Source organism: Leptidea sinapis, chromosome 27 (assembly GCF_905404315.1).
Source record: "Leptidea sinapis chromosome 27, ilLepSina1.1, whole genome shotgun sequence".
In the NCBI taxonomy this organism is placed as follows: domain Eukaryota; kingdom Metazoa; phylum Arthropoda; class Insecta; order Lepidoptera; family Pieridae; genus Leptidea; species Leptidea sinapis.
The window spans coordinates 11,849,300-11,870,328 of NC_066291.1; the positions used below are offsets into that span (position 1 = coordinate 11,849,300).

The following is a 21,029-nucleotide window of genomic DNA, read 5'->3' on the forward strand; positions in this document are numbered from 1 at the left end:
CGCGGGCCACGGGCGCCCGGCGCGGAGGGGCAGGGGGGGGGAGTGCGGTGACGTGACTCCCCTCGCCCGCGCTCACCTAGCAACCATCCAGCCTCCGTCTAGCGAGCTATGATCTACCCTTTACAGTCTACGAGATTTCAAAACCAACGAACATATTTTTTTGTATTTGAAGAAATAAAACATATGTTATCTAAACGACTAAGTACTAATATTTTCTCGGGTGTTTTCACTTTTCACAACTACCCCATACTGCCCAGTGCCGCGCTCTTCAATATTTTCCTATTTATTTTCTTCAACATTTGGCGCCCACTACGATTTAGTACCACACAAAAACCTAACTGGTACAGACAATGACTGCAACAATAAATTTAATGGGAATGACAAAACTGTGAAAGATTTCGAGAATTAAAGACGACCTAATAAGTAAAATTGCAAAAAACGTCAATAATTTGTTATTAACACAATAATCCTGTTATACGTAGTAAACATTGTACTGCTGGCAACTGATAGTACAAAATACAACACACGTCGGACAGAAAAAAAATCATTTAACTTTGCTAATTATAATTAAAAAAAAATTAAATTATTAAAACAGACAAAAACTCATCAGCCTTATAATATTAGTATCATACACTACAATATACTAGCGTATACACACGTAATGCGTGCGCCAGTGAAGAACAACGGAGATATAGCCAGATAGAACATACGTGAATCAATTGTAACTGTAACCGACTCCTCAGTATTTTAAATATTAAAACACACGCTAACGCACACATTATTGGGCTGTCAGTTGTTCTATACGATAGTATATTCTAAATATATTATTAGGATAGATATTGTAGGTAGTATAAGTATTGTACTTCTTCTAACTTCTTAAGCCGTCTGTTAAAATGGGCTGCAATTTTGAAAGGTAGTAATTCCCTCGCAAAGTCGCAACAATGTTGATCACCAAGCAAGGTGTAGATGGAGTAGGTGGAGCTGATGGTGAACAAAGCAATCAGCACACCATCTAGACAACAATAACGGAGCTTTCTTTCACATTGTTTACTTGATAACATCAGCAGTATGCCGTGAGAAGCTGGTGAGGTGCTCCATAACACAACGACCTAACGAAAGTGAACCAAACGATCTATTCCTTTCACTTTACAACTCGTGTCTAATCTGAATTATATAAAAATTATTAACTGAATGCACTAAACAATACTTTCACTGCTATTCACATTTCATGTATAATTTTAATTTAAATTAAAACTATTCAGTAGTTTTTGCGTTTTCCCAAGTATACTCAATGTAGTAGTATGTGATGTAGTTTACATTTTGATACGATTTTAGTATATATGTACAGATAACAGTTATGTGGCTTTTATAAAGTATCTTAATTTGGCGAGTCAACATCTCCTGAAGGTGCTCCGAGTAGAGGCGAGGCACATGTCGAATTGATTGGAGACGCATCTTGCCGGAATTTATACTCAAGAGAGCTCACAACATTTGGATCATTATGGACTTCTTGATCGCCGTCATTCTGAGGAGTTGCTTCTGATTTTATACTTCGTCTGTTTATTTTCCGACTACATCGGATTACAGAGGGCGTTTCTTTACCAATTGCCTCGTCTAATGACGTGTTTTACCAAACTAATAAGGTAAATGTCATTTTCAGAGTAATGTACTTTACAAGTGTCAAATTCAGTTTAATCTTAATCAGGCTTTGATAATATTTTAGGAAATTAATGCTATTTACAAGTGTTTCTTGTATACGAGGCAACTTGCCAAAGACCGGAATGAAACCAGACACTAAGGAGATTTACCACTAAAAATCATCACTTTTAACATAAAAAAATAACAAAAATACAACCGACTTCAATAAAACTATTCCAAAACAATAGATGTAGTATGCATCAAAAAGTAAAAATAATTGCGTATTTTTATACAATTTAATTTTCGTTACGATTATTGTTTTTTTGTCGTAGTAATTATAATGAGGCCACACGGTAAGCTTTTAAACAAAAAAAAAAAAAAAAGAATAATTAGTCGGTTCACCCAGTCGAAAGTTCTGAGGTAACAAACATAAAAAAATACTGTCGGAGTGAGAACCTACTCCTTTTTTGAAGTCGTTCAATAAAGGTATACCCCCTTATTCATAATAGTCTGCTAACTTAAAGCATTGCTAATTCTCACTCTGTCTTTTTCTATTGACCTAAGTCAGAATGAGAAAAACTCTCTTAAGCGGCTGTTTAAAGTTAGCGGACCATTATGAATAAGGGGGTTAATGTTTAACTTACGGCAAGTAGTGCAAGTCCTACACTAATTATTGTTAATCGTCACGTGTTTGTAGATACTTATTACAACAATCACTATTCTAATATCAGCTATTGATATCGCAGTTATTGTTGGAGAATCACTTAGCCCAGTGATTCTGTTGCACTTTAATTCTATGCTACGAGTCTTGCATCACTGAAACATCTCACAACAACAAACAATATAACATGCTTGTCAGAACATACTCAAATTTCGAAACTCAAAAATATGTTTTACGATTCTCTTGGCTCACTAAACTATATATATATGTACTAACATAGTATCAAATAACTAAATAAAAAAAAATAAGTAATATTAATTTATACATAATTATAAAACACTAACTTTAATATTGGTAATGCTCTGTATTTATATTTCTGTACATAGCACAACTGCAAACAATGTTATTTTTACATTTGTAAATGTTATAGTATGTATATAACTATTTATTGTAATTGTCACAGGGAACTCTATAATTTACTATAGCGTAAAAGGCCAAGTAACGCAGTGAAAATCTAGTATCCTACTGGGAATTTTCAAAATACACACATCAAAAAAGTCTAAGCAACATGTAGTTACTAAATTTTAGGATGGTTTTTCGTATTTTATTTTTCAAATAATATTTTTAGGGTCCTATGATGTAAAAATAACAACTGTTGTCTTTATAAGTTCCTTTAATAACAGAAATTAACAATATTAGAATATACTGTAGAAACTAAGGTACATAAGCAACTAAACATTTTTTAACAAAATGAAATTTTTAAATAAAATGAATTTATTGTGAAAGAATAGGATAATTATTTATTACAAAGTATGGCCTCCACTGCTATTCAGAACTTGTCGGCAACGATTATTCATTGAATGAAGGAGACTGTTTATGTCATCTTGCGGTATTCGCTCCCAATGGAATTGTAGCAAATCCTTCAGCTGTTGGGTTGCTGTCGCTCCGTCGCCGTGCTGTATGTGAACGCGCATTGTCATGCATTAACGTAAAATCGGAGCCAAAGGTTTGTGCAAATGGATGGACATAAGGTCTGAGAATATCCTCAACATAATTTTCAGCGTTCATGTTTCCATTTACAAAAACGAGGTCAGTACGCCTGTTCTTCATAATAACCGCCCATTCCATAACTGTTGAGCCGTTGTATGGATGAACTTCCTGAATGCACCTGAGTCTTTCAGTATTTCTGGGCCGACGGTACACACGCACCCTCTTTTATCAGGCCTAACCCCGAATCGCGACTCATCGGAAAACATAATTTTATCCCATTGTTCCTAGGTCCATGTTCTGCGTTCTCTACACCATTCATTTCGACGAGCGCAATTCCCGTGACGTATCAGTGGGCACATAATTGGGCGTCGAGCTCGTAGGCCGTACTCATGCAGTCGATTTCGCACAGTTTGGGGACTTACATCAACACCACTTGAATTTTGTAGCCTCAAACTTATCTCTTGAGCGGTTAACATCGGCTGGCGTCTTGCAGTCAGTTGTATGTACCGGTCTTGCCGAGTGGTTGTACTCCTTTTACGGCATGAATGCTGTTCAGCGGGTTCCCTTGTATTATTGTAGCGCTGCCAAAGACGACAAATAACCTTTCTATGAATGCCAAAATGCCGAGATACCTGAGATTGATTACTTCCCGCTTGCAACATCCCTACAGCTCTTTGCATTTGATTTGCCGTCAAATGACGTCGCTCCTTGACGTAAAGAATATCTAACAATTCAATTTGTCACTAACTTTATTTAAATGGTTGGTAAAATTATAAAATCAAGACTAAACGTAGCAATAAAAACGCACTTAAATTAAAAAAAATCCCTATCATTAATTTTATACAAAAAAAAAAACAATCTATAATTTTTTTACAACCAGCCAGTATGTAATCAATAACAAAAAAGTTTACATACCTATGCACTTTGAGTATATAAAGACTTAGAAATTAATTAATATAAATGGTAAATTTGTAATATCATGCATGTTGCGTAGACTTGTTTGATGTGTGTAGTTCAAATAGTTTATATATAACATAGAAATGCACGTACTTAATAAAATATCACTATACGCTGGAGATAACGCTATACATCCAAATTTAAAAATATTTACTATTTTTTTTATGTTTGAAGTATAATGGTAGTTTTCTATCACGCCTTTTTAATCAATCTGTATCAAAACGCACTGGAAAAAAAAGCACATGACAAATGTCATTCTGACAGCCAGGCGCTCTCCCCGAGCCACGAGACACTCAATACGTAATAATTTAATGAAACTGTAAGACCCATTGAAGAACTCATTTGGCGTTTAATTAAAGATCTTCCCTGTAGCAGACGACTTTTACGGCCATATTTCACCAGGACACCATGCAACCAGTCGCGCCACCGGGGTATTCCTAAGCTTCCAAACTAGACACCAGAGTCAAGACGCCACCATACGGACACCAGGAGAGTGACTCCCTATACAACTGTATATATATTGTGGGTAGTGGAGACTGGTTGCAATTAACAGGCGATAAATTTCCATCGTATAATTAACTAGTTGTAATAAAATACGTACAAGTTCATCATTAGCTTTATTTCAAATCAAACGAGATCACAGTTTCAATTAGATGTACGCAGACAGGTAATATCCGGGCATTTAATCTAAAATGTTAACTTACTACTTTTATGTACAACAATATCAATAGGTGTTCGGCAACTTTCTGGTTCAATAACAACTAATGTAAGTAACTCAAAGACGAGTTAACTCCACGAAGGTTGCAATACAATTTCATAACAAGTGTGATTCAAACTATTTATAGCCAAGGCTTGGAACCCAAAATTTTTTTTAAAATAAAGCTTCTTTTATAAAAAAAAAATCTTAAATAATTCGAACTTGGGTCTTTAAGTTGATCAAGGTTTAGAATAAACCGGTTTTTCTCATCGCCGAGTCGGAGAACCGTTTCAATTGTGGTGACGTTTACCAAATACGAGAGGCGAGTCTACCTGTTGATACGTACGGTGGTCGGAGTTAACCGGTTAATAAAGGTTTTAAGACAACTGCCATATCGACTACACTCCAAATGAAATAATTAACAGTTCCAAGCCTTGCTTATAAATATATGAACCCAATATATTCATAAAACTGACATTCAACTTTCTTGGTAATTTTTACAGCTTGATTTAAAATGCAAAGCCTTTAGTAGTTCATACCAAAAAGTTGGTGAATTCCTGTTGAATCTTTTCAAAAAATTGTACGTAAATGCCAACCAAATACACTTTTCAAACTATTCAAAGTCGGGGATTGGGAAACAAAAAACAAAACATGATTATAGACATGTGGAGAATCAATGTAGCTTGAAATTGTTGGTAATAAATTAAAATATATTTTAAATCAAATTACTCACTTAACGCGAGTTCTTATTGTTAATAATACACTTAAGAGTTAAAAGATCAGTATAATCAGTCAGAAACCAACACAACAAGTATCACTATTACACTGTCAGTTACAGATTGTTGGACACCTACTATCGACCATATCATATGTATTACAATTTTATTTTTGTTGGTCCAATTTTGAGTTGGTGTTATAATTAAGAACAACGTCCAAAGCGACTTTCTGTTACAATACAGAACGTACACAATATGATAGGTGCCAGCTCACAGTCGTAGCCGTGCAAATCTTACACAAATTTCAATTGGAACGTGACGTGTTTTGTGTCATTTCGCAAAATATTTTACATAATTAACAGTAATTTTACATTCAATCGCGTTGTTCATTTCCAGGTAGGTTCCTCCCATGAGCGAACAAATGTCAAATCGGCCATCATACGGAGCCGCGATTCAAATTGAACAGCGGTCGATGGTGACCATACACAATAATATTATAACATTACATATGATATGAGCGGCCCTAGAGCCAGGGATGCCATGCGGGGTCGACGCGGCACAGGTTGTCGTGGCTGCTAGCGGCCGTCACCAACGTGGCCGCCTTGCTGTCGGGTCCGTCGAACAGCGCCAGAGAGTTGAGCCTGTTCATGATCATGGTGACGGACTTGTTGACCATGTTCACGATGGTCTCGTTGTCGATGTCCGCCGACTTGTTCTCGGACGAGGTTCCCGCTGTCGGGTTTCCGGACTTGTCCTCTAAGCGCTTCCGGTACCCCGTCACCATTTCGTCTCGCAATATCGTCCGCAGGATTGACTGGATCTGAAAAATAGTTTTAATTTAATAAAAACGAAAACTTGCGAGACTATTGCGGTTCGTCTGTTGGTAAAAAAAAACCCCATCATTCATGCTTTAGTAGAATAAAAAAGACAATGCTTTCAACGAAGGAATAAAACATTTAATTGATGGCTGAGTGGGTATATTTAACAAATGTGCTTTATTTCCCTTCATATTAATTAGACATCACGTACGACCAAAACTGAATCGTTTCATAACAAATAATACATATGTCACATGTTGACGAATGTGACATGTGGAAAGTCTTTCAATTTTATTTTTATAAAAGGTACTCTTATATATTAATCTGTGCTCCTTTTTAATTAACTCTCTCTCTGAAGTCGGACAAACTCCACTACTTTTCATAAAACTAACTCTAGCTTGGAATCGTCTTTTTTTTAATTTCAATATCCGTGTACGAGACTGTACCCATTTATTACTCATGATCTTTGTCGAATTATATTAATCTCGTGTTATAATATATGTCAAACAGGATATTAATGCCTATAATACCAAAATGTAAAACATTCTCACTAATATAATATATCAGCAGCACTTAAACTCAATTTGAAACACTATATCTTCTAAACATGTTAACCTTTCATTATTCAGCAACACATAATTTACATAAACTTATATCATTTCCTTAATAAATAAATTTCCCGAGTGTCAACCAAATGTCCAAATTCATCATTAAAGCGTCATTTATTGCCACCTTAACCTTTTTCAATATCATGTACGGACACAGACACGAACTATACATTCACATCGCGAATTGCACAATATATTTCAATAAATATATTTTTATTGAATGGCGCGTCAATCGTGAACTCAACTTACCTAACCGACGCGAAGGTTTATTGGTTGTATATTTACAGCAACTATAAAAAATAGTTGCTGTAAATAGTATATATATATACTTATAGTTTTTTAAAGTTCAATTTCCTTTATGAAGTAAAAACTTCTTTAGCCGCGTTGGGCACTTTTTGGTAGGGGAAAATCTTATGGGTTCGCGTCACCGACATGCTCATTACTGGCGCACGCGATTAACAAATAATTAAAAAAAGAATACTTTTTAGTGGGGAGCAATCTCGTCGTGTTACCGAAATGCTTATAGCAGTATATCTGTAGCTATACAACTATAAAAATAAATTGAAATTAATAATTTAATTGTTTCCAACAATGACGTTCTATACATATGGACATAACATTCGCAGTATGAATGCGATACGGCAAAAGTGTGTTTAAAGACAATGTAAGCACACTTTTTTCCTTAGTCGTGTGTCAACTGTGTGTCAATTACCAAGTCAAGTGTGCTATAAAAAGTGAAAACGACGCAAAAAAAAGGTGATGTGCCTTATCACCACGTTTATTTTATTCATATAAGATGGGTTGTCAAAAAACGTAAAGCATTTTACAAACCAAATAAGTCGAGTGTAATTTGCTCGAATCATTTCCTCTAGGCTGATGTCACCACTAGAGGATTTAAGCGTTTAAAAATTCATGATCAAATACAGGGTGGACCAAAAGTCCGTTTATAATTTGAATGATGATTAAAATAAAACTTATTACAGTAGATCAAAACTGTTTATTGTTTTCGATAGTAAACAAAAGGGGAATTTATTTCTTAAAAATCACATTTTCCATATGCAATCCTTCATTATTCTGGCATTGCTGCAATCTAGAGCGGAAATTTTCGATGACAGCTTTACATGTTTCTGTTGAAATGTTTTGGATTTCTGTGCGAATACGATCCTTTAATTCGTCAAGAGTTACTGGGTTGGTTGGCTGGAATGGAGGGGTTTTTGATCACCATGACATAGTGTCACTCCAATAACGACAATTTTGTCTATTAAGATGCCCATTTAGGTGGACGTGTGCCTTGTTGAGAAAAAAATGTTTGTAAAACTGGTGAATCGCTCTACCATTTCGTTCGCAAGCTGCAACCTAGTGGCATGGTCCTGAGGCCTTAATTCCTGCACCATTTGGATTTTATAGGAATGTAGACTTAAATCTTTCTTGAGAATGCGGTTTCATACATCATTATCTTGGCACGTTAAGGACAGCAGACCGCTTTCGAGTTGATAGTCCAGGTTGGTCACGAACAGACGATTTTACTTGCTCCACGTTTTCGGGGTCCCTCGACGTTCTAGGCCGGCCAGATCGAGGTAAATCCATTGTTGCACCCGTCTTCTCAAACTTGAGCACCCATTATTTAATTAACACACCTGATGGAGCTTGATTTTTGTGTCGTATCTTGTAATGATTGCAAAACTTTCGTTGAGCTAAGGTCGCAGAATCGTTGTTTCGATAGTACTCGCGTACACAAAATGCACGTTGACTACCGCTAAACGACGCCATGGTACTATATTCCCATTGGCCGCTCTTGCAATGCGTAACCCCTATACCTCTCCGCCGCCGCTGCTAGACGCGGCAAACGATTCAAATGTAAATGGACTTTTGGTCCACCCTGTATTATGATAAACCTTTTTAAAATCTGAATTTTGATTTTTTTTTTGAAATCATTTTCCAAAGTCAATATATTTAGTTACATTGACGTCACACTAAAGTCCAATTTATTTGGTTTTTGCATGACGTGAATTGTCTATATGCATAGAACGTCATTGGTTTCTAAATAGTATATATTACTAATGTCAATACTTCAAGTTGTAAGTTTTCACTTCTATCAGCAGCCTCTGTAACTGCCATTTTTTAATGGCGGTACCCTGTATGTAATAGAAAGCAAACATGACACAGACGAAAATATTTTTAGCAAATTACACAACGTACTTTTAATATAGTAAAACCAGACACGGGTTTTATTCAATGAACTGAAGTAATCTGCAGTTCAGGTCTCATTCCCACTAATTTAAACACTATCTAGGTACACGTGACACACGCTCATCTTCTTCATGAACGAAAATACTCATCATCATAAGTCACTATAATTGACGTATTTACAACTTTCTACCATCTCATAATCTGTTACTTAATTTATTTTTTATTTTATGACATTCATTTAGTAGTAAGTAAGTAGTACGTTCAGCTGATGGTAATTGACACGCCCTGCCCATTACAATGCAGTGCCGCTCAGGATTCTTGAAAAACCCAAAAATTCCCGTCACCTTGAGACATTACATGTTCAGTCTCATTTACCCAGCAATTTCACTAGCTGTTAGCGGCTTAATATTATGAGAGCTATACCAATATATGAACGCGCCACGAACACTGGGTACAATGACCGCATGTCGTGCCTACTGCCTAGCTCCACCAGGAAGGTTAACTTGAAGGACTACACTCAAGATATTATTGAGGCGTTTAAGCAAGCATTTAAGAAGATACATCACATACAAACTCACATCTTGTATTTACAATAATTATTATTTGAGGATGATTTATCCTTTTGTATGAGCCATTAGGTTGAACAATTAATGGGATTCACCCCAAATAGAACCTAAAGCCTACCTCGAGAATTTTAGGGACTTAAAACCCGAACAACTGTAAATCATAAAAACAAAACCTTGTTATAATTATTGAACTAAATATTATGTAAACTTAAAGATAATGTAAGCGCACTTTTCTCCTTTAAGTCGTGCGTCAACTGCTCATTGACCACGAATATTTACACATAAGAAACACCCGATTCGGCCCAGGCGTTTGGTAAGCCATATAAAGCAACAAACATACATTCATAAGCTGATAAACAGTGTCGGTGTCAAAGTGTAAAAAGTCTGTCTGAAATTCAGTAAGTTTGAGATTGATATAGGAAATAGTTCCATAAAAGAAAACCCACCAATACCGAAGAGAAGCAAGTCGATAAGTGAATACAGCTTAGTTTTAACTTACAATATTTCTTCATAAGTTATTATTTGAGTCAACCCGTGATAGTTACAAGTACACGCGTTTTAATCCTTTAAAAATTATTATATTTAAAAGTGTACAATAATTCCGTTTCATTCGGTAACAATTCCAGTTGTTTTCTTTTGGCACCCATTTCTGAATTTGGCACTCTTTGGAACTGAAGTAGTTTCATTCTTTTTTCGACATTATTATCTTTTCCAGTCACGCAGCCGCTTAAAGTAATTAACTGTCGAATTTATTAGTAAATATAAATAAATTTCATAATGTTGATGTGACATTGATTACCTTAAAGTTGGGCGTGACGAGGCACCGGGCGACGGCGATGATGGAGGCGGTGAGAGGCCCCGTCACGCCGATGGACGTCAGCAGCTCCGATATGTTGGGCGTGAGGCGGAACGGCACAGGCCGGTTGCCGTCGAGCTCACCTGTCACACGAGGGCACGAGGGCACGAGAATCAAATAACTATCAAATTAAATATAATAATAAATTTGTTTTTTCTTTAACAAAGAGTACTTAAAAACTAGGGGCAGGGGTTAAGCTTATCGCCAGTGTTGAGACGTAATTTGTAACCAAAATTTATAAACGATGCGGGACTCGAACCCCCGACGTTCGAGTACGCATGGATCGTAAATTTTGCCATATCTTGTTCTCACATCGTGGCATGTACAGGATATACTGCCTGCTCAACCTTAATTAACCAAACAAACAATAACAAAGGTAGGTATTTGTAAGGTAGACACTGCTGCCGTGTTGACATTGCTGTAACCTTGAAGTGGGCAACGGAAAACAAGTACACAAACCAAATGAATCTATATGGTATCAACATCTTGATACGAAATTAATAAAACAATTAATACGAAACTTTAAAGTGCATTTTGTCGATATAAATACTTGATTACAGACGCGAGTTGAACTTTATTACGAGACGTATTTATTGCTACAAAAAGGATATTAAAAAGAACATTTTAATGAAGCCGGAGTGATGTAAAAAGAATTATAAAAATACAAAACTTGTTTCAGGAATGCGAGGTTGGTCAGATTCCTCTCGCTCTTAAACACTTTTGATTCTTATAATAAATATCTGAATAATTATAATTAATCATATTTACTATACACAATCACATTTTAGTATTACTATTTAATGGATGAATAACGTTACTGTTATGTTCTTCACTCAAGCTGTAGCCGTTCTCTCTATCAGCAGGATAAGTTTTTGGAAACAAATATCAATTCCTATTAGAATCTAGCACTTGCCTCGTTGTGTTCAAATTTAGATCAAAAAGGCTACATAACTGAGGAGTTTTAATTAATGAGAATGTCACGTATTGTATATTATAGAAGTGGCATCACTTGTCTATACGTTATCTGATAAAATGTACTTTCACACCAGCAATAGCAATCATCTACTGATATACTAGTACTAAGTACCTTATACTGATCTAAGACTGTCATGGCATCCGCTTTGCATTCACATAAAAACCAGCTGAATGAAGCCTGTACGAGTCAGATTATATTCGAAAAAAAAACATGCATTTAATGTTAAGATAATTAATACGTCTAGATAAGCTCTTGCTGTTAGACAACCGATGAAAACAGACCAGGAATATTAGTTTAGTGTGTGTGACAAGCTACGCCTTACTCTCGCGATTTATATGACATTTTGTGTTAGTGTGCGTACATTGCTCAAAATAGAGGTTAACTCTAAAATTAAACTTTTTCGACGTTTTCACAGCTGTCATTGTGTATCTAGACCTATAGACGTATAAATGATCAACTACACACATATGTCAAAATCTGTATGTGTGTTTGTCGCTAATAATCTAAATTCAAATGTAATCTAAAATACTTCAACTGCATTGCTATACGACGCCTGTTAAAAACATCAAATATTTATTATTTGACATATCGGTAATCACTGCACTGCAAATATTATGAAGCGTCAGCAACATTCGCAAATTTTAAAAATAAATAAATAAATGATAATTTAATTATTAATTAAGTATCCATCATTTCTATGCATTTATTTAACTAAAAACGAAAGTTATAGAAAACAATAATAGGGGTTAAAGTATGAAGTGCCCTTTATTATAATAGGTACGAATTGATATAGAATTAGAGTTTCACATGGTACCTACCTATGTAATTCTTCTTTTAAAAAATGTCGCGGCAGAAACAGCTCGTTTAAAGAAATGCAACATTGATATTGTGACATATAGGGGACTGTTGATGAACGCACTTTGATTTGAAGACAGGACGCCCACACAGGTGAATAACAATGAATTGAAAGAGGTGGTGGAAGGCGATCGAGCCAAGCTTCCCAGAAGATATCGCAATGGATTAACGTTACCTTACCAACAATATTGATTCATTTGCGTCAAATCAATAAAACAAAAATATATGAAAAATAAGTGCCTCATGATTTGACTGATCTGCAGAAAGAAACACTTGTTGAAACTTGTGTTGCCTTGTTGAATCGACACAGAAATGTAGGATTATTGAATCGAATTGTGACTTGCGATGAAAAGTGGATTTTTACGATAGCCGTAAGCGAAAAACACAATGGCTGACCCCAGGTTAAATGCCGCAACGTGTCCTAAAGCAAAGCTTTCAAATAAAAAGGTAATGGTAACTGTTTGGTGGTGTCAGCGTGGTGTAATTCACATTAGCTTTCTCCGATTTGGTCAAGCAATAAAGGCAGATGTCTACGGTAACGAACTCCTAATAATTATAGCAAAAATAGCCCCGACTTCACTATTATAATATTATATCATGATAACGCGACACCTCATACAACACGAGAAACCGTTTTAACTCTTCAGGGACTGCAATTAGAAACCATCCGTCACCCTCCATATTCGTCTAACCTTGCTCCAACGGACTACCAATTGTTTCGTAACTTGGGACAATTTTCTACGTGATATAAAGTTTTCTTCTCAGGAGGCAGCACAAAATGCTTTCACACAGTTTGTTGAATCTAGATCACCACAGTTCTATCTCAAAGGCATAAATGACCTTCCTATTAGATGGCAGCAATGTATAGATAATAATGGTAATTATTTTGAATTAAAAAATATGTTCAATTAGAAAAAAAAAATATTTTTTCAGTACAAATCGGCAATTTCATACTTTAACTCCTTATATTAAGATTATCTTCGGAAAAAGTTTTATCATAAATAATGAACCATTATGTAGATAGTAATACGAGCAGGACGTTCAGCTGATGGTAATTGATACGCCCTGCTCAATGCAATGCCGCTCAGGCGTCTTCTTCTGGATTAGCATAAGATGTTAAGTCTCATTTGCCCAGTAATTGCACTAGCTAGGGCGCCCTTCAGACAGAAACACAATAATGTTTACACATTACTGCTACACGGCAGAAAAAGGCGACGTTGTGGTATCTATACTCTAGCCGGCATCATTTGTAAAGAAGCCTCCCACCAGTTTAATTAAAGTGATAGTTGTGATATTACGGCACCATAAAATTACAACTTGTAACAGGTACTTAGTGACTCTTATTTTCATCGCATTGGCATAGTACTGGATTTTACCTAACTCAAATTATTCACAATAGCAGGTTTTTGACAGCGTTTATAAATTTATTTACTTTTATCGTATTGGAAACTCGTGGCTATTAGCTCAAACCAAAACACATTAAAAAAACAAAAATATTTTATAATTTACGTAATTTTAATAATAAACTACTATTAGCTTTTTGAGGAAAACAATTTTCGTATACATTTTTATCAAATTAAATTATCAAATTACGCTTGCAAGAGAATCCTTTTTTGCGTTCAGTTGTATCCTAGACGAAGAAGAATTGAACTTTTCGCACATACATTTTTTTATTTTTGTCATTATTACTTGTTGTACTTTTATTACAAAGTGAATGCAGGATCCGTGCAGATAAAGTGCAGTAGCGTTGCAAGTGTAGTGCAGCAGCAGTGAAGTGGACTTTATTAGTATGCGGCAGGTCACAGGTGGCACAACACTTCATGACTTAAAAGACATACGAAAACGTGCACATAAACTTTACAAAACCGATTTAATACAATTGCCGTATTGATTTCTTTCCATCGTTGTCTCTGTAACGCACATGATGAATATAGAGACAAAAATACACAATTGCAACAGAAACATTAAATTTGTCAGCTTCTTCACCTTTACGGAACAGAAAAAACTAGTGGAAGTGGCATGTGGGTGTTACCCTGTCGCCACTATTGTGTACAAATGTACCTACTCGAGGCTCAAGTGAGACCAGTCATCTGATGTCAAGTGAAGCATAATCATCTTTAAATAAAATACAAATATGCCTTATTGTGCCATTTTAAATTGTAGAAATCATAATCATAATAAAAATATGTCCAACGAAGGGATTTTTCTATCGTCGGTAGTCATAATTTTCCGATTTAAATACAATTAATATTTTTTATGTGTTGTGCAAATTAAACAATTAAAAATGAACCATAATATTACCATGTATTGTTCATTTACCTTTACGTTTAATCGATGTGACTTATGTTAGAATAATTAATGTAAACAATTAAAAAAATATCTTACTACTCAACAAGTGCATGCATGTACGTATATCGAAATAAATTTTATCTTTATAAATTGTATTTAAGTATTGCTCTTGTAAGCAAAATCTTATAATATGGTTGTGGTAATTGTGTACAAGACAGACTACGATGAATTTAAATTAATAGTTTTAATTGTCTTGTAGATACAGCTAATTATTATTTAACAAATATTTGTAAGATTCCAGTTAAACTAAATAAGCGTTAATTTTTGAATATAGGCAAACAATTTTTTAAATTAATTTTTAATATTTGGCATATATTGAGGTCAAATACATCTTAAACCATGAATTCGGGGAATGTTTGCCATCATTGACGCATATGTACATTATAATACAAAATATCATATATTATAAGACTAACAAGATTATTAATACTTCATCAGTACTGATAGCTTCTCTTTTTATTCATCATTCGTTACTGCGTGTTTTGGAAGTTTTCTTTTCGCACGCGCATTTAAGTATAAAAGCAGTACGATTCATAAAAACTCATGTCTTATTGGCCCCTGGGTTTATACAGAATAAAGATTAAAACTTATAAAAAAAAACTATGTTTTACGCGTGTATTGCTTCACAGGTAAAAATATATTGATATTGTAACCTTGTAAGACTTTTCGTGTACGCTGTCTTGATTTTATTTGAATTGAGCTAAATATTGTCCATCCTTTTAAATAAAACTATACCTAAGAAGTTATCGATATGTTTAATCATTTTCGTACAACACTAGGTATTTTGACAGAAGTCATTTCTATGGTTACAGAGTTCCTATTACTTTAAGTTTTTACATGTTCTTTTACGCAATTTAAGAAAAAGTTCTGAGGTTGTCTTAATCACTTTAAGAATATGAGATTAGCGTAACTGTGCAAGTTCGAAATTGATGTAAATATATTTGTCTTTTCGTAATTGTGAATTTAAGCCTATCATAAAGTCGAAATTAAGTGTGTGTATTATGTATTTAATAGATAAATGTGTAAGTTTGTCGACATCGGTTTCCATAGTAAAATGACATGATGCCACTTCTACTAGTTTTTTCTGTTCTGTGTTCACCTTAGCCTTATTGTATCTTAGGCTACATGAATCCAATTTGCCCTCAAAAGCTGTATTATCTCTTCTTAAATTCCTATCTAAGTTGGTAATTTAAATCTTGTCAAGTTAGTAATATAGGTAATTTATAAACTGACAAATTATTTGTCGCCCACAGGCGGCTCATGTGGTACGGGTACTACTTATGGTGAGTGTTAGTTATACACTTGCATACACATATTTTTTGTCGGAGTGTTTTCGTAAAAAGGGACGGAAATGTGTTATGTGTTTGTATTGATGTCATTTAAATAGTAGGTTAAAAGAAACTTACACTGTGGAGCAACACCACACATAGGGTGAGTAGTTACTATGAGTAGTATGATTTAACAATAATTATTACCTTATTATATTACAAAAGGGAATTTTTAGAACAGAACGATACGGCTTCGCTGTCTTCGATTGGTAGGATTTCTTATTAGCATAATGTGATGGTATTCTACATAATTATTAAGTTGTGACATTATATTGTTTGTTCTTGTTTCACTTATACTGTACTGACTTTAAAAATAAATGATAGTCAATGATATTCGACATATCCCTGATACCAAATCTCCAATTTCTAGAAGAATTTCATTATTTATCATAATTTTAACCAACATTACTCACACTAATTGTATGTAAAAACAGACAATATTTAAGAAAAACAACCAAACATTTTACAAAATATATTTTATGAACATTTATGAAGCCAAGATTTAAGAGTAGTTTGAATTTAAATTAAAAAACGCGTGCATGTTTAGTGTTGTAGAAAAACGCATGAGGTTAAGTATATTAATGGTTGTAATACCAGACCAGCGATATGAAAAAATATATTAGATATAAAATTTTTGTTACCAGATTACAGTAATACCATTGACGAATGAATCATTAAAATGGTCACCAACCGTAGAAAACCACTAAAATTTATCCTACTAATTTAATTTATACGAAAAGTTATTTACAATGCGGGATTCGAATCCGCGCCTCTCGAGATACTAAGTCAACCATCCGGTTAACGCATGATCCGAAAATCTTAGTATGCTTGTTCTACTCTCGGGTTGTGGTGCCGTCTACTGAATCTACTTGTTAAGGACTAATTTGGACTGTTGGCTAAGTTGAAAAGAGCGCTCTGGCGCGAATCCCGAGAGGCGCGGGTTCGAATAACGAATCGTCCATTAATTTTGGTACAAAAACTAAATTTGTATATTAAATCTCAGAAGCGAGATGGATCACATAATAAATTGTTCAAATTATCATAAATTGCGACGCGCAGTGTCGTAAAGAAGCGTTGTCAGTCCTCAGTAAGTACATCAGCTATTTATAAAGTACCAATCTCTCTTTCCATGCATTTCTATAATAATGTAATTAACAAAATATGATGGTTACATCAGAATGATGTCAATTGTGTCAATAATTGTCAATAAAATCTCGTCCACGACCAACATGTGGAATGAACTTTCTGATTAACTTCAATATGTCATAGTTTTGCAACTTTTGCATTAACCTATTACGAAAAACCAGAATTGCATTTGAAAAACTTGAATTTCAAAAACAACAACAACAATTCCAAGCATGTATGGAAGACCATACAATCAATTACCAACTCCGGTAAAACGAAGTCCCCGGCTGAAAACCTATTGTGCCTAAAGGAGAACAGACAGCTTAGCGTTGATGAGGTAAACTCTTACTATGCAAATATTGGTAGGCAGCTGGTAGATAAAATACACAATAGTGCTTTTGCTGAGAGATCCCACACGTCCATTCTATGCCCCAACTCTTTTGTCCTGTTCAGCACCGACGAATCCGAAGTCGAGCGCGTAGTCACATCATTAAAAAACAATAGTGCTATGGGCTGGGACGGAATCTCTACTGGGTTCTTGAAGAAGCACAAGAGAATCATAATCCCGCCTCTTACATATATATGTACTATGAGCGTGAAAACGGGAATATTTCCTTCGGTCTTCAAATTATAAATTACAGACCAATATCTGTATTGCCCGCGATGTCTAAGGTACTGGAAAAAATTATTAATATTAGACTCACTAAGTACTTAGAGTCACATAATCTCCTGTCTGCAAACCAATATGGCTTTAGAAAGAATTGCTCCACTGCTGATGCTGTACATAATTTAGTGGATCACATAGTCAGAAAACTTGACGATAAACAGAAATGTGTAGCACTTTTTCTGGACCTTGCGAAAGCGTTCGACACGGTTTCGATCTCGATATTGCTATCCAAACTGGACTCGTTAGGTATAACAGGAAACCAATTATCCCTGTTTCAAAGCTATCTAACCGGTCGATCCCAATGTGTTAAGATTGGCCCTTATACAAGTTTAGAAACTACCATTGAATATGGCGTTCCTCAGGGGAGCATTCTTGGCCCAAGCTTGTTCTTAGTATACGTAAACGACCTATGCAATCTTAAATTATATAATGGAAAAATATTTTCTTACGCAGATGATACAGCATTGGTATTTTCTACCGGAACGCTGTCCGGGACGTATAGTGTTGCTCAAGATGGATTTAACGCAGCAAATTAATGGCTTAAAGAAAACCGGCTGACCTTAAACGTAGCTAAAACTAAAATGATCCATTTCTCTATGCGCAACCATAAAGACGAAGACTCCTTACAAATCACTGTTTTACCAAATGACGGTCAAATTTCAGCTGGTATTCGCTGCATTGAAAAAGTAACATCTATCAAATATCTGGGGGTAGTTCTTGACCAAAACTTGACTTTCAAGCCCCTTGTAGAATACTTGTCAGGCCGAGTACGTAAGCTTATTTATATTTTCCGGCGATTACGTCACTCTGCCGATCCTAACATTATGAAAATGGTATATCTAGCGATATGCCAAACTATTTTGAATTATTGCATTACGACATGGGGTGGTGCTGCAAAATCTCACCTTCTCTTGGTGGAGCGTGCACAGAGGGCTGTCTTGAAGGTATGTTGTTTTAAGCCTCGCCTGTATCCCGCTACAGAACTTTATGAATACTGCCAAGTTCTGACAGTCAGGCAACTCTTCATATTGGCGATTGTTATCAAACAGCACCCTTTAACAGAGTTTAGGCCAGAGTCTACTCGCCGCAATCATCTTGTGGCAGTATCTACGAAGGTAAGGACATCATTTAGCCGCAGATTCTTTCTGTTTCTGGGACCGTACCTTTATAATAAGCTACACAAGGTATTATGTTTGTATGGTCTAAACATGTACAAATGTCGGTCAACTGCACACGAATGGCTCCTTTTGCAAGATTACTGTCACACAGAGAGACTTCTGGAGGTCTTGGGTAGTTAGCATACCTATAAACCGAGAACACCCTATCGTACGCATGTTTGCACATACACCCTCTCCTCTCTCACACACAAACACACACACTCACACACACACACACACATTTACCTCTATCCTTTGGAATTTCAAGCTTTTTAGTCACTGTGTAAAAGTGGAATCCTAGTGACCAGTAATACAGGTATTTTATTACCTACCACAGGCACCAGCGATCCACAACCAAAACTTATGTACCCCTGTATTTTTAAGTTTTCGCTATATTCTAATTTTGGTTGTTGGTGAGAAATAAAAGTTATTATTATTATTATAGTCGGACTTGCAAATGAATGGTTCCGTATCATTCGTACAAATCACACTGTGAAGATTTGATTACTATTGTAAAATAAATATTTTTTATCTTCCATTATCGCCATTTTGGAATTAGCCATATTGGTAATAATTTATCGTTGCAGCCGTAATAGTTATACACGCTCTAATTGTGGAATATAAATATTATATTGTGGAATTTATTCACCATATTATACAATAACATAACATATACACGACCTACACTTGGTAAACGTCATGTAACTACATCAGTGTCAAGAGCTTTGACATACAAACAAGAAACTCCCAGCCCATCTTTAAATCAACAAAATTGCTTAGCCTACATAATATAATACTCTTATATAATTTACTAGCTGATCCGACGTTGTTCTGTACATAATTGATAAAATATTGTCTTGTTATGAATTTGTCAATAGTATTTCATAATATCAAGAATTATTTCGTAAAATAATATTCTCACTGTTATTATAATGAAATTAAATTATTTCACAGGAGAACTGTTAAACCGTGCGTCACAAAATTCTCTCATAGAAAATATTATGTCGATACAAAACAAATATTGGAAATAATTGGAATAATAAAAATTATGGGTCCCAAATTGAAATAAAAACTATCCTATCTCAAGTTGGACTACTTCAGTCCAACTTGAGTGATATAAGCTCTCCATGAAGTAATAATCCCTATTAAAATACGTTCATTAGTTTAGGAGTTCACTGGAAACAATCATCGGGACACTGGATTTATATAATATACAGTCTGCTCTCTGTTACTGTAACTCTCTCCTCTGATATACAATGATTAAAAGTTTGCGTTAGTTATGAGTCCTAAAATTGCTTGAATGCTAAAAAGAAGAAGTTAATAGAAAAGCAGCCCTCTGCTTTACCTCCCTAGGTGAGAAGAAAAGTGATGTTGCAAAAGAATTAAGAATGTACCTCTTAACTTTTGACCTTGTTAAAGAATATAGGTAAAGCCTCTTGCTGCTAGACAACCGATGAACACAGGCCAGGTTATAACTTTAGTGTGCGTGACAAGCTACGTCTTACACTCGCGATTTATATGTCACCACGTGTCGTGCATTGCTTAGAATAAAGGTTTACTGTAAACCTCAATTTTTTCGACGTTTTCACAGCTGTCACAGTCTATCTAGAGTCTAGATATATATATGATCTCAGATAATACTATAGTTTTACAGTTTTTCATGGCCTGCGCAGTAGCCAGGCAAGAACCATTAGCAGGGGCGTGCATTCAATATAGGCAAATAAGCATAGCCTACCTCAATAAAAACCTAAATTAAAATTGTATAGCACTAATGTAATAGTTAAAATTATTTTAATTTGGTTCTATTACTCTATAACCAAACTTCCACTAAACACCCACCCTGTAAGTTTCACCAAGGTTTTACCTTACGCTAAA

The 21,029-nt window shown here is 35.1% G+C and overlaps 1 protein-coding gene across 1 annotated transcript in view; it reads right to left on the reverse strand.

The window, feature by feature from the left end:
* Positions 1–4,848: 4,848 nt before the first annotated feature.
* LOC126972621 (transcription-associated protein 1) overlaps positions 4,849–21,029 on the reverse strand; it is a 111,001-nt gene continuing 94,820 nt past the window's right edge. The window contains exons 47-48 of the mRNA XM_050819466.1: positions 10,641–10,780; positions 4,849–6,479 (exon numbers count right to left, since the gene is read on the reverse strand). Coding sequence (XP_050675423.1) covers positions 6,183–6,479; positions 10,641–10,780 — 437 coding nt within the window. The 3' untranslated portion in view covers positions 4,849–6,182. The remainder of the gene's footprint in view (positions 6,480–10,640; positions 10,781–21,029) is intronic.